A 15,096-nucleotide genomic window follows, 5' to 3' on the forward strand; every position below is an offset into this window, starting at 1 on the left:
AGATGTCTGAAACCTTGTGTTCATTGCAGTATTATTTGCAATAGTCAAAATGTGTCCATCAATGGGTTTTAAAATGTGGAATATATACACAATGGAATACTATTTGGCTTTAACAAAATCAGGAAATTCTGTCATGAGCAACAACATAGATGAACCTAGAGGGCATTGTTAAGTGAAATATATTAATTTTTATTATGGCATAGCTATGCTTCTGCACTGTACCATTAGTCAATGTCTTCATATAATCATTTGGAACTAAATTTCATTACCTTCAGTAGGTATCATTATACCCAGTCCTTAGTAATGAAGCAAAGATACTCATTATTGCTACTCTTGGTGAACATTGCATAGAAAGAAGATCTTAACCAGTGCAATAAGTCAAGAAAAAATCATACAAAAGGAAAGAAATAAACAAATTACTCATTTTTCACAGGGTGAAAAATATGTTTAGATAATTCCAAATAATGTTCATAAAAATGTTATAAATAATAAGCAAATATATTGGAGACATGAAATAAAAGGTCACATATACAACTCAATTGTTTGCATACCAGAATGACTTAAGTTTTCTTTAAAAACATCTTTTTCAGTACTAATTTTGTGCATGACATTGTGCTAGGTTTTGAAAAAAGAGGCAGGTCTGCCTCTCAAAAAGATTTAATTATAATACTCCAAGTAGTTTCAGACATATGTATCTCTGCTGCACCTATAAAAAATTATGTCCCTAGGAGTCCCAGACTATAATGACGTCAAAATAGTTCAGAAGACAGCTCCCACTGGCTTAGGCAGTATCCTTAGGACCCAGATATACCTGATTTTTAATTCTCTTTTGTTCATATTCTAAACATACACACATACACAAATGCACTCACTGGGGAAATCACTTCTCTTCTGAGACTACAGTAGAGACGGTAACAACCAAGTTTTTTCCATTACTCAACTTCAAAATATAAAACACCCACAACATACACACATGCCTGCATGCGCACACACACATATAGACAGATAATAGAAATGTTTCCTCCTCCACTAGTCTCCCAAGATCTCAATGTAAGTATTATATTTCTCCTTCAGGACCAAGAGGATCACATAGACATAAATATGACTTGATCCATGGATGGGTCTTCAGTTTCTTGAGGAACTCCGGTAGTTTTCAGGGTAAGCAGATTTACTTTTGTTTAAGCTTTTATTTTAAGTTCAGGGTTACATGTGCAGAATTTAGAAGTTTGTTACATAAGTTAACATATGTCATGGGGGTTTGTTGTACAGATTATTTCATCACCCAGGTATTAAGACTAGTATCCATTAGATATTTTTCCTGATTCTCTCCCTCCAATGGGAGTTCTGCACAGCAAAAGAAACTATCAACAGAGTAAACAGATAACCTACAAGATGAGAGAACACTTTTGCAAACTATGTATCTGACAAAGGTCAGATATATATCTGGATATGTAGGGAACTTAAATTTAGAAGAAAAAACAAACAACCGTATTAAAACGTGGGAAAAGGATATTAACGGACACTTCTCAAAAGAAAACATATATGTAGCCAACAATCATATGAGAAAAAGTTCAACATCACTGATCATTAGGGTGAGCAGATCTCTGAATTGAGATTGCTTTCTTCTTATTAAATGGATGGGTGCAGATTACAGTAGCTGAGAAATGAGGATGAATAAGAGAGTTGTCAGAAGAGTTATTCTCCTAACTTTTAAATGGTGCAGCAGACAAACTGGCTTGTATGTTCCATTTTCACTTTGGATAAATTATTCACATTTCAATTACTGAAACATAATCTTTGCAGGAAGTATTCTATTTATTCCTGCTGGTTGTGAAAGCTAAAAGCAGCATTTCTGAGAGAAAAGAATTTCTTCTGTGATCTGAATAAAAAGAGAGATGACAGCCTTATTCCTGTGTTCCAAGACACTTTTCTGTGTCTTGTCTTCTCTTCTTTTCAGTGAGTTGCCTCTATTTCACATGATACTAATGTTATATGAATTATATCTCAATTCAAAAAGTGACAAAAAGTTCATTTATTCAGGCCTAATATTTCATAAAATAAGGATATAAAAATTTTATAAAAGACACATATGAAAAAAGGATAGCCAGTTTTACACAACTTTAAATTTTCAATAGTGACATCCCTGAAGTGACAGGTGGGTCACCTCCAATATGTCAAGGAGGAACTATAAATATAAATATTGATATGTTTAAATCAGAAAGCCTACTTAGTTTTCCTCCAATACCCTTCTATATGGGAATATGCCCCCATCACACAACTTGCTCCTTTTTAAAAATTTTATTCAACACATTCCTGCCGATATAGCCCACTTCTTCAGACCTGTGAAGCCTATTTTCATCTATCATATGGTCATGACTTTGAGTTGGTTCTTATTTTCTCACAACATGCTATCACACCAACTATTCTCTCCTTTACTATTCAGAAATGTTTTGTTGGTCCTTGTTCTACCACTGTCTGTTTTTCTGTGGGCCTTGAAAAACGTATTGAACATCTTCTGTATACAAAAGAAACTTAGTTTTGGTGATTACATAGCCTCAAAAATATTTGATAAAAATATTCTTTATTTTAAGCCTCAAAAATATTTGATTCTAGGGCTGAAGTTTTGATGTGGGTAGAATATAAAGCACTATGTTCTTTCCAAAGGGAATGTCAATTTATTTTGTTTAGGATGATAAGTATCTTATTTTCATTGAACTGACTCTAGAGTCCATTAGACTAGACTGTAATCTTAGGAAAGCATTGGATTCATATAAGTTCTTGCATTTCTAATGATCTTTCATCATCTATTTACATGGTACGTATAAAATAAATGGCCTTTTGATGATATTAGAAAGTGGATTGTTATTATTATTTGCCTTTAAGATCAGTCTATGATTTTGCTTCAAGAAAACTGCAAGGGGATGATTCATATTTTTCTCTATTTACATTTTCTGCAAACCAAAAGGGAGTAGTTTGGGCTAAAACTAGATTGAAAATATTGTCAGTATGTCCATTAGGTAGAACAGATTTAATTTGAAAGGTAAGCCTATAGGAACTACTGAAGTCTGTTAACATTTCAGAATACAATGGACATCTCTAAGATGGTGAGCACCTAGAATAGAGCAAATATTTAATCAATTCTTGACCACAGAGTTGTTCAGTTCATGGCTAACATTGGCCTGGAGAATGGACTACATGATAACAAAAGACCCTAGATATTCAGGTCCAAACATACTGACTAGACTCAGTTCTTCCTGTCAACACCTAATGCTTAAGGCACAGACCCAGACAGAGTATATATCACATATTAAACATAAGAGAACAAATATAGTCATTGATCTACAAGAAAAACAAAATAGCCATTATGGGAAAGAAGACTGCTGGTCTGTCACTCCCTGAAATTGTTCTTTTTTTGTTCCCCCCTGTTCACAGAGGCAATACTATAACTGCTATACAATGAACTTCCAGCAGTTATTATGTCATTTCTAAATGGCAACAGCCTAACTCCAGCTTCATTCATCCTAAATGGCATCCCTGGTTTGGAAGACGTGCATTTGTGGATCTCCTTCCTGCTGTGCACCATGTACAGCATTGCTATTACAGGGAACTTTGGCCTTATGTACCTCATCTACTCCGATGAGGCCTTACACAGACCTATGTATGCCTTCCTAGCCCTTCTTTCCTTCGCAGATGTGCTCATATGCACCAGCACCCTTCCCAACATTCTCTTCATATAGTGGTTTAATCTCAAGGAGATTGATTTCAAAGGCTGCCTCACCCAGATGTTCTTTGTGCACACCTTCACAGGGATGGAGTCTGGAGTGCTCATGCTCATGGCCCTGGACTGCTATGTGGCCATCTGCTTCCCTCTGCGTTATGCCACCATCCTCACTAATTCAGTCATTGCTAAAGCTGGTTTCCTCACTTTTCTTAGGGGTGTGATGCTTGTTATCCCTTTCTCTTTCCTTACCAAGCAACTGCCGTACTGCAGGGGCAACGACATACCCCACACCTACTGTGACCACATGTCTGTGGCCAAGATATCTTGTGGTAATGTTAGGGTTAATGCCATCTATGGTTTGATGGTTGCCCTGTTGATTGGAGACTTTGATATCCTGTGCATTACAATCTCCTACACTATGATTCTTCAAACAGTTGTGAGTCTATCATCAGCAGATGCCTGACAGAAGGCCTTCAGCACCTGCACTGCCCACATCTCTGCCATAGTCATCACCTATGTTCCAGCCTTCTTTACCTTCTTTATACACCATTTCGGGGGACACACCATTCCTCCCCACATACTTATTATTATGGCTAATCTCTACCTACTAATGCCTCCCACAATGAACCCCATTGTGTATGGGGTGAAAACCAAGCAAATATGAGAAAGTGTCATTAGGTTCTTTCTTAAGGGAAAAGACAATTCTCATAACTTTTAAAGTCTTCTGAGATGTTAGAATTTTCTTAGCCAGGTTGAGATCACCAAGTCAATAGGGAGCTCTTTAAATGACACCAGAAATCTGGCCACAGGAATATTTTTATGAGACTCGGGTTACTCTGCATCTTTGGAAAGGGTACCATCATGATCAAATAGGTAAATACCCTTTCTTATGCTATTCTATGTTCTTTAAAGCCTTTTTACTATAGAGGACTTCGAAGTTCACTGCATTTAATCTTCACAGACATAATCTTCTCTCCTAAATGACAGTCTACACAAATTTGCAGCACAGTGGTTGGATCACTAACACTGGAGTGAAACTTTTTTAAAAATTTAAATCTACGGCAAAACATGAGCCGTGTTCATTTATGTCTGTCCTAACTTACTTAGCTCATCATTTTCCTGCCAAAATCACTTAGAGTTTATTCTACTTCTACTCCAAGTTTGTCAGCTGTATATACAGTAGCAACCCATACATATGTTCACCAGAAAACTTCTAAAGTTGTAAATTGAAGCATGCCTGTAATACCTAGAAGCTGGCAATCATACCAATGTCCATCAACGTTAGACAACATAAATAAATAATTGTGGTCTATTCAAATATAGTATTAGGTGAAAGACATAAAGGCACATATTATGTATTTCATTTATGTGCAGTTCAGAAGTAGGCCAAACTAATTTATTCAGATAATGTTTAACTTTGAGAATGAGAAACCAGATAATGAGGGGTGCTTCTGAGGTACCACCATTGATTAGTTCTTGACCTGGATGGTAGTTGCAGGGTGTATCAATTTAGTGATATTTCATGAGCCTATTGTTTGTAAAATGTGCTCTTTTTGCATATATACTACGTTTAAACAACATTTTTATTTAAAATAATATCGCTTGAGCACACACGCTGACCTCCCTAAGCTGTGAGACATTTCTTTCTTGTTTCCTATGCCAACTGTCTATAGTTTAAAAAGTATATATACTTTCTTTTCTTTCAGAAGTACTTTAAATTTAACGTAAATAATACGTGCATATTTGTACAAATCATAATAAAACAAGATCATCGTAAAAAACTTAAACTTTCCTTTTGAAAATGTCCTCCGTCTAGTCCCTTTTTAGTGATGGCCTCTTAAAAATCTTGTTTGTGTATGTGTATGTTTTTATTGTTCTTCTTTTTGGTGGTTATTTCTTTTACTCCAAACTGTGTTTAATCTTTAATAAGATTACCAACTACTCTACCCACAGTGAAGATTTAATTTAATAACTATCTGTATCTGTCATCTGCCCTCTCCTTCAAAATATTTTATATGTATATGTGTATGTATATAACCACACACACGTATAAAACATCAATGTTAGTTATATCTTTAATCTTCTGTTATAATTACCACTTGCATTAATTCTAGAAATCTTTTTGATTTGTTTATGATTGTAATAACTTAAAACTAATAAATAGTATTTGAATTACTATAATTATATAAATAATTTTATGAGTGTTGAATATGAATACTAATCACTTTACAACAAAGTAGAGACTATATTTTCTTCTTCATTAGTTCAGTATCATCATCTTCATTATTCTTGAAGTATATTTCCAGTACCAATATTTTTTCAGAGATCTGAGAATATTTTGGACCAATCAAAAAAGGAAAGAAGTTATAGACAATTAGAAAATAACATTTATAACAGAGAAAAAGGAATGGTAGCAAAAATATCCAAGAAAAAATATATAAAGTTGTGAAAATCTCACCAAAAGGACACAAAAAAGGCAAAGCAATGTAAAACATAAAAGTAATGATATAGGTCATCTCCTCAGGATGTCAAATGTCTGACTTTAAGATTGCTATTAAAAAAGAAAACTGCTAAAACAAAGAATAATTTATCCCAACCACTATAAAATATTTTTTTAAAACCAAATTCGAAATGTGATTTTTAAGAAATACCAAAAAATGCCAAAATACCTAGAAGAGTTGTTGATAGAATACTCAGACCCGGACACACAACTGTGAGGATGTGTGATCTACTTGTTATGCAAATTTCAATATACAATGCATTATTATTAACTCTAGTCACCATGCTGCACATTAAGTCTTTATAACTTACTCATTTGATAACTGTAAGCTTATATCTTTGGCCAACATCTCCTCATTTCCCTCACTACCCCAACACGCTTCTAATCTGTTTCCACCCTTCTCTCTGTTTCTGTGAATTTGGCTTTTTAAAAATTCTACATGTAAGTGAGATAATGAAGTATTTCTCTTTCTATGCCCAGCTTATTTCACTTAGTATAATGTTTTCCAGCTTATTTCACTTAGTATAATGTTTTCCACGTTCATCCATGTTTTTACAAGTGGTAGAATTTATTTCTTTGTAAGGTTAAATAATATTTTATTGTATACATATGATGTTTTCTTTATCCATTCACCTATTGACACAGTTGTCAGGAGGAATACAGATAGTCCTCTGCTTTATTTTAACTCATAACTGCATCTTTGTTTTAATTTTCTTGAATCAATAATTAAGGAAAGTGATTCAGTTACTGATAACTTGTTTCTTCATATTTAAAAAGTGGAGGCCGAGAAACTACAATGCTTATCAAAATCACTAAATTTGTTTTTTGTTTGTTTGTTTGTTTGGAGATAGTGTCTCGCTCTGTCACCTAGGCTACAGTGCAATGGTGCAATCGTGGCTCACTGCAACCTCTGCCTCCCAGATTCAAGCAATTCTCCTGCTTCAGCCTTCCGAGTAGCTGGGATTACGGTGCCCGCCACCACACCCTGCTAAGTTTTGTATTTTTAGTAGATATGAGCTTTCACCATGTTGGCCAGGCTGGTCCCAAACTCCTGACCTTAAGCCATCTGCCCGCCTCAGCCTCCCAAAGTGCTGGGATTACAGGTGTGAGCCACCGCACCTGGCCCTAAAATTACTGAAAGTTAAGTGGAGAAAATCTTCAATCTCAGAAAGGTAATTTATTGGGAAGTTAAATTGTAATTTCAGCACACCAAGAAATCCAATGTAACAATGACCCTCACTTCTGATTATGGGTAAGGCTGGTCCCACTTACATCTACTTATAGCCTGTTCTATTTTACTTTCTATTATCTGGCACCTACAGTTGGGGGAGACCAGTTACTCATAGAGAATCTTACTGTATAAGGTGGCACATATACTTGGATTGTGTTCAAGAGCATAAAGTACAGAGTTTTGGTACAATCTTTGTGGGGGGAAAAGAAGTCTAGCAATATAAAAGCTTTAAAATTAGCATATTTTTTACTCAATATCTATTCAGGTCTATAAATTTTCCAAAAGAATTAATCATGGTTGTGTCAGTGTTCACCATAAAGTTGTAACATATTGGAAATTAACTCAATCTTTTAAATTTTAAAAATACGTAAAGGAAAGTTTACAGCCATAAAGTAGCTTTGCTGACTTTGATATTCATATTGTAGAGGAGTCAAAGAGTGAAATATTCATGACATATTTTTAAATGAAAGAAATTGTGATAAAATATCCTCTGAACTATGAATATTCTGAAAATTGTGATTTTTTCAGAAAAAAATGTATACATACCTGGAAATAAAAACACACAAAACCCTAATAACAAGTGTTTCCCAGTATCTGAAGTATGTACTATTCAGAAGTGCCTTTATTGTTACTTTTTTCTCTTTTTCAACTAATAGGAATTTACTATTTTAGAATTCACAATAATAAATAACAACACATTTATGATTTCACACTCATGAACATCTTTTATTTATTTTTAATTGCCTTAGATACGAACTGCCAACTTCTAGTCGTAATGGTGGGATAGCTGTGGCATGGGATTTGCTTTCCAGACTGCTCCTTTTTGGAGCCCAGCTGTAGTCGCAGAAGCTTTTTCCCTCACATATACGAATCTTTCCCTTAGGGCTCTGTGGTCTCTGGGGTCTCTGAAGCCCAGTTTCACACCGAGACTCTTGAGCATATGAGATTATGCCTGTTTCCTGTGGGAACTCGACTGGATTAAGCACTTCTGACCCAAACTCTATGAGCTGAAGCCAGGGTCCCACCATCATATGCATTCCTGGGCCCTCTCCCTGGCATGAGCACCTTTCACATCACTTCTCATCAGGAGCTACATTGTGGGTAAGAGATTTCTGCCTTCCAGACATTACTGTGTGACAAAGACTTGTCTTGTTCTAGCCAGTTTGTGTCACCATAAGGATCAAAGACACTGACTTACAGAAAATGTTGGTGATGATTTCTTAGTCTGAGAAAATTAGGAAGAGTATGTTCATTCCACATTCAAAGCAGAGATAGTACTTATAAGGTATATGTGTTCTTGGTGTACAAGGTACAAGTTAGATGCCTTCAAAAGCTCCTTTAGAGTGTAAGGAACTCCTCTCCTTTTATTTATTTATTTATTTATTTATTTATTTATTTATTTTTTAAATATGTGCTGCAATGCCAGAGTCAGAGAATTAGACAGTAAGAACTTTACTATCTCTTAAATCAGGAAAAAACAAACAGTTACAAACTTTTCCCTTCAAGTTACTAGCCCATCCTTTCCCAGTCACTCCCTTTTCTTCAGTTGGGTCATACAACTTGGAGTCAGTCAATACAACTCCAATTTGTTGAATATTCTTTTTTAAGCTGGGTACTGTCCTTATTTATGGGATAAAATAGGTGGCAAATTTGGCCCATAGAATAAAAGAGTTCACAGGTCAGTAAGGAGACAGGATAAATATAAATTGAGCACTGGTGTCCAAGTTATCATCGTCATAAAAATGGAGAAAATATGAGGGTAGCAGAGAGGAAGAAAGGTAAACTCCAAATAATGATTCTTGTTTGGTTTAAGAGAGATGGGGTTGTGCCTCACCAGTATTTAGTGTAAAGAGCACAAAATTCTGTATCTTTGGCAAGCTATTGAACAAAGAGTCTTGAGATAGTGATTAGATAATAATTAGCAGATGCATTATAAGAATGTGATTAAATTCACAAGTTAATTCAAATATTAAATAAGTAAATATATTAAACAGGTAAATATAGACAATCAAGTAGTACTACTACTACTTTTTTTTTTGTCTAGGCATGTGGATAAATATTGGAGTTGGTATGCAAATCTGCTATATATATGCAAGGTAAACTTAAAAGCCCCAGAGTAGAGACAGATAAAGTCCTTCTGCTAAGTGCCAAAGGATACATTGCCTGGCACAAATAGAGTAGATAATATATGTATTTTTTTAATTTTACAAATGAAATATATTCAATTTAATTTAGAGTCCATACACTTGAGACATTCACATTCAATTACAGCATTTTGTGTCACTAAAAGGTTGATTGGACATTTCCGGGAAAACATTTTAGAGCAAAACCAGAAAAGATGAAATAGCATAAGAGAATCTAGAAGTCTCTTTTCTGGATCCAGCTTTATGCTGACATTCCTCTCCAGGGTATCAAGGATAGGTCATTTGATGCCTGATAGGATTTTATTCTGTGTACTGGTTCCTAAATTCCTTGAGAAAATGCTGTTTCAAGCCGTCACTAGAGAAGCATAGCGTGGAAATTAAAAGGAAGTGAAAAAGCAAGTCTCCTTGGCTTTCCTAACTTTTAAGCAGTTCCTGATTCATCCAAATTTTCTGGAGGTTAGGATAAAGTGATAATTCAAAGGAGCCTGTTATCTGTTGTAAACAGCCAGAGGTAACCATGGATGCTACATATACTTTGTGTCAAATGGCTGCCCAGAGTGGGATGAGGAGACCGCACAGGATGCAACAGTGATAGGATCAATCACTCCACCCTTACTGGAGGCGTGGACACCTACGTCAGGTAACGGAACTCATTGTCATCAAGGATGGACAAGCAATTGTGATTGACACGAGGTGATATGTTGCAGCATATCTTGATGTGATATGCCATCTTGTTATTATTATACCTCAAATGTATGCCTATATTCTGTTGACTTTTTTACTTCCCCAGAACCACAAGCAAGAATAAAGAAGTAGGGTAGGCTCAGGGTAAGTCCACATAGTACTCATAACCAAATTACCTTCTCCTTTGAAAGAAAAAAATATAAATCATCCCACACAACTTTTTTGCTATTTACCTGAAAAATGACTGGAATGCTGGACAAGGAAGAAATTGTAAGAAGCAGGAGCATTAGAGGTCACACATTAGAATCATGAAGCCTCAAGTTCCCACAGGGAAAACAAAGAAATAGGAAAACAAATACAAAATCAAACAAATGGGAAAATAAATCACTGAACTACTACGTGCTAGTCCACAACTTCTGCATTAATTGCATTTATAAGGGATTTGGTTTAATGGAACATATGTGAAATTCTGATCTAAGGAAACCTATGTTTCATTCTGAGTTAATCGCTAATAGCCTTGATTAAGCAAGTTAAACATCCTGTGTCTAAATCAGGGTATTTAATGGCAATAGCTCATTCTGGACTCTGGAAACCACAGTCTTCTTCAAAGAAAGTAACATCCTATCTCAGTGTTATTAAGATAAGCATCAGACATTTAAGTCTTTAATCTATTTTAAGTTGATTTTTATATGTGGTATGAGATAAGGGTCTAATTTTGTTCTTCTGAGTGTAGATATTCAGTTTTCCCAACACCATTTATTGAAGACACTGTCTTTCCTGATTGTGTGTTCTTGGCACCTTAGTTGAAAATTTTTTTCTGGGCTTTCTTTCCTGTTTCATCTGTCTTTCAGTCTTGGTATGTTACAGAGTCAAATAATCCATTTTTTCCTACATTATTCAATTTATTGGTGTATAATTGTTCATAGTAGTCTCTTATGATCCTTTGTATGTCTGTTGTATCAGTTGTAATGTCTCCTTTTTCATTTTCATTTTATTTATTTGAGTTTTCTCTTTTTTTCCCCTCAGTTAATCTAGCTAAATGTTTGTTAACTTTTGTTTTTTGTTTTCAGGAAAGCTACTCTTATTTTTGTCAATCTTTTCTATTGTTTTTCTAGTCTCTAATTTACTTCAGCTGTAATATTTATTCTTTACTTTGCAGAGATATTTGCAAATAAATGAAGGACATTGAGAAATGTCAACTTAGACTTAAGTATATGTATTTGGGGGGGGATTGGCAAGTATTTAAACCCGAAATACTAGACTACATTGACCATATAATGCATTGTTTAAGCCAGGATACTTATGAGTTGTTAGAAAATTGAAAGAAATAAAACAGGAAAGAAAAGATAAGACCTAAATTTCCTTTTATTGAACATCATCCAAGGAATTTGAGCCCTGTTCTCAAAGTAATGGAAATACATTGAAGATTATTAAGCAGTGGATTAAAACACTTCAAAATTGTACTACAGGAAAAATTTCACTTACGAATTACTGAAGAGACAATTTCAAGAAATAGACAGATGTGGCTAGGTGATCTTTACACCAAAAGTGGTGTTAGAGAGGAAGAGCGGATATTAGAAATTTTCTGAATTAAACGTTTTTTTCTGAAGATAAACTACAGAAAATAGATATGCTGATGTGACCTGGGTGGAGTAACAATTTGGACCCTTTGAACTGTAAATGAATTATATCCAAGATGAGGTGGAGAAATACCAGGGAAGATCATAAATATACTAGTTTAGGTAATGTAGTAGATAATGACACTATTATCCAAAAGACAGAACTTAGAGGTAAAGTCCATTTTAGGCACAGGTAGAGATTGAAGCGATAAGTGTAGTTTTAGACATAGTAAATGTAGAATTTTATGGATATTTCTGATGAAAATATTCATCATGCATTTAGAAGGACTCAACAGCTGTGGCATAACTTATTTATACAAGTAATTATCTGAACATTATCTTCATGTTGGTTATACTTGAAGTCATAAGAATAAAAACATTTCCCAAAAAGAGAATAAAGGGAGAGTCTAGATAATATGCTTCTTGAGAATTATATTAAAAAGAAGATATGGAAAGAAAATAGATAATCTCAATGACATTGGAGGATTATAGGGTACTTGAGAAAAAGAGGTTTCTTTCTTCTTCTTTCTTGGAACAATCAAATCAGATTGGCATTTATGGTCATTATTCCTGTATTTTATATCCATTTATATTTATACCTGCATTTTGAATAATCAGCATATCTAATCCATCAGAATATTAACCTAGGAATAAAGAAATTTCTGATTATTTTTCAGAACTCTTTGAGGTAGGTATCACCTGCTTCCCATTAAAGATGAGCAACTGAGGCTTGGAGAGTAACATAAAGCTTATCAAGTCACACAGTTAGTATAGAAAAAACTGAAATGTGAATAATGTCCTATTTGGTAGAAATAACCATAATCTTCCTATTGTGTATTGGCACACAACATTAATTTACTGAAGAAATTTTGGATCATGCTTCACATGCTGTCATAGGATATGTCTTCTGTGAAGCCATGATGCACAGTAAAAAGACTGCATGGGTGTTGAAGTCATATATGAATGCTGTTTCTGTTCCTGAATCTAGTTGTGTGGCATTTAATATTATTCAATCTTTCTGTGCCCCAGTTTCTACTTCTATTTGGTGGTAAAAATAAATACAACTTTTTACTTATGGCTATAGTATTACATTTAGACTGTTTATGAAACTTTTAAAATGTTATCTGGAATATAGTATTATTCAATACATTGTATATTTTCAGTCACTATTATTTGTAATCGTTGGTGCCATTATAAACTTAATTTTATTCTAAATTTGAGTTCATATTTGCAGGGAAAATTTGAGTGAAATTTGTTTCATAATTCCTTCTCTTCAGGATGAAACTTCTGGAGAAATAGAATGCCTCTATTTAATTCATTATGCTTGTTTCCAACAATTCATATGTGGCCCCCACATCTTTTATTCTTAATGGAATACCTGATCTGGAAAGAGTACATGTATGGATCTCCTTCCCACTCTGCACAATGTACATCATCTCCCTTGTGGGGAATCTTGGTCTTGTGTACCTCATTTATTATGAGGAATCCTTACATCATCCAATGTATTTCTTTTTGGCCATGATCTCCCTCACTGACCTCCTCACCTGCACAACCACTCTACCCAATGCACTCTGCATCTTCTGGTTCAGTCTCAAAGAAATTAATTTCAATGCTTGCTTGGCCCAGATGTTCTTTGTTCATGGGTTTACAGGTGTGGAGTCTGGTGTGCTCATGCTCATGGCTCTGGACCGCTATATAGCTATTTGCTACCCTTTGCGTTATGCTACCACACTCACCAACCTTATTATTGCCAAGGCTGGGCTTGCCACCTTCCTGAGGGGAGTATTGTTGATGATTCCTTTCCCATTCTTGGTCAAGCATTTGCCGTTCTGCCAAAGCAATATCATCTCCCATACATACTGCGACCACATGTCTGTGGTAAAGCTATCTTGTGCCAGCATCAAGGTCAATGTAATCTATGGTCTAATGGTTGCTCTCCTGATTGGAGTGTTTGACATTTGTTGTATATCTTTGTCTTACACTATGATCGTCAAGGCAGTGATCAGCTTCTCTTCATCAGATGCTCGACAGAAGGCTTTCAGCACCTGCACTGCTCATATATCTGCCATCATCATCACCTATGTTCCAGCATTCTTCACTTTCTTTACCCACCGTTTTGGGGGGCACAAAATTCCCCCTTCTCTTCACGTCATTGTGGCTAATCTTTATCTTCTTCTTCCCCCAACTGTAAACCCTATTGTTTATGGAGTAAAGACAAAACAGATATGAGAGAGTGTCATAAAGTTCTTCCAGGGTGATAAGGCTGCAGGTTGATATAAGACTACTTAATTCAGATGGAACAAAGATAAATGAAAAAGAACAAAGAAAAACCTTACGTGTGATATTTTACATTTATTCATGTGTCACATCACACATTTTCTATTATCTCTCCCACTCTATGTTTTCTGAAACTGTTTTGGGGAAATTTATAGCCCATTCTGGATGCATATCTCAGTGCCTTTCCCTTAATTGTTGTCTATTTGTCCCTTAATATATTGTCTAATTTTTAAAAAATAAATTTAATTCAATTTATTTAAATTGACCCATAAAGTTAAATATTTCATATATAACATAATGTTTTAAAATATATAAACCTTATGGAATGGCTAAAACTAGTTCAATTCATAGAAGTAAAAAGTAGAATTGTGGGTTTTTTTAATGATGTGTTATTTTCTAAATTTTTTAAATTGATACATAATAGTTTTACACATTTGGGAGATACACATAATATTTTGATATATGCATGAAATGTCTAATAATTAAATCAAGGTAATTAGAATATCCATCACCTCAAACATTTATTTTTTCTTTGTATTGGAAACATTCAAATTCTCTTTGAGCTATTTTGAAACATATAATAAATTATTGCTAACTACAGTTACCCCACTGTACTGTTTTTTCATGGATTTACAGGTGTGGAGTCTGGTGTGCTCATGCTATGCTCATGCTCTACTATGTCTTGTTCTTTTTAACTGTATTTTAGTACCTATTAATTAGCCTCTTTTCATCCTTTCTTCCTCCCACCATCCCCAGCATTTGGTAACCACCAGTCTCTTCTCTATCTCCTTGAGATCCACCTTTTTAGCTCCCTCATATAAGTGAGAACAGCAGTATATATCCAAAAAAAGAAAAACAACATATTGAAAAGATACCAGATACCTGTGCTCCCATGTTTTTTGCAACATTGTTCACAAGAA

General features: G+C 34.7%; 1 protein-coding gene and 1 pseudogene across 1 annotated transcript; both read left to right on the forward strand.

The window, feature by feature from the left end:
- Window positions 1-3,476: 3,476 nt before the first annotated feature.
- LOC126935130 (olfactory receptor 52N1-like) lies at window positions 3,477-4,439 on the forward strand (annotated as a pseudogene).
- Window positions 4,440-13,219: 8,780 nt separating this feature from the next.
- Window positions 13,220-14,128, forward strand: LOC126935196 (olfactory receptor 52N5). Its single transcript, XM_050756397.1, has one exon. The coding sequence runs from the start codon at window positions 13,220-13,222 to the stop codon at window positions 14,126-14,128; it is 909 nt and encodes a 302-aa protein (XP_050612354.1).
- Window positions 14,129-15,096: the final 968 nt, after the last annotated feature.

The sequence above is a fragment of the Macaca thibetana genome, chromosome 14, assembly GCF_024542745.1.
Source record: "Macaca thibetana thibetana isolate TM-01 chromosome 14, ASM2454274v1, whole genome shotgun sequence".
Classification (NCBI taxonomy): domain Eukaryota; kingdom Metazoa; phylum Chordata; class Mammalia; order Primates; family Cercopithecidae; genus Macaca; species Macaca thibetana.

What these genes read in the sequence shown, in the direction of transcription:
- LOC126935196 (XM_050756397.1), top strand. Translation starts at nt 13,220, where the DNA reads ATGCTTGTTTCCAACAATTCATATGTGGCCCCCACATCTTTTATTCTT.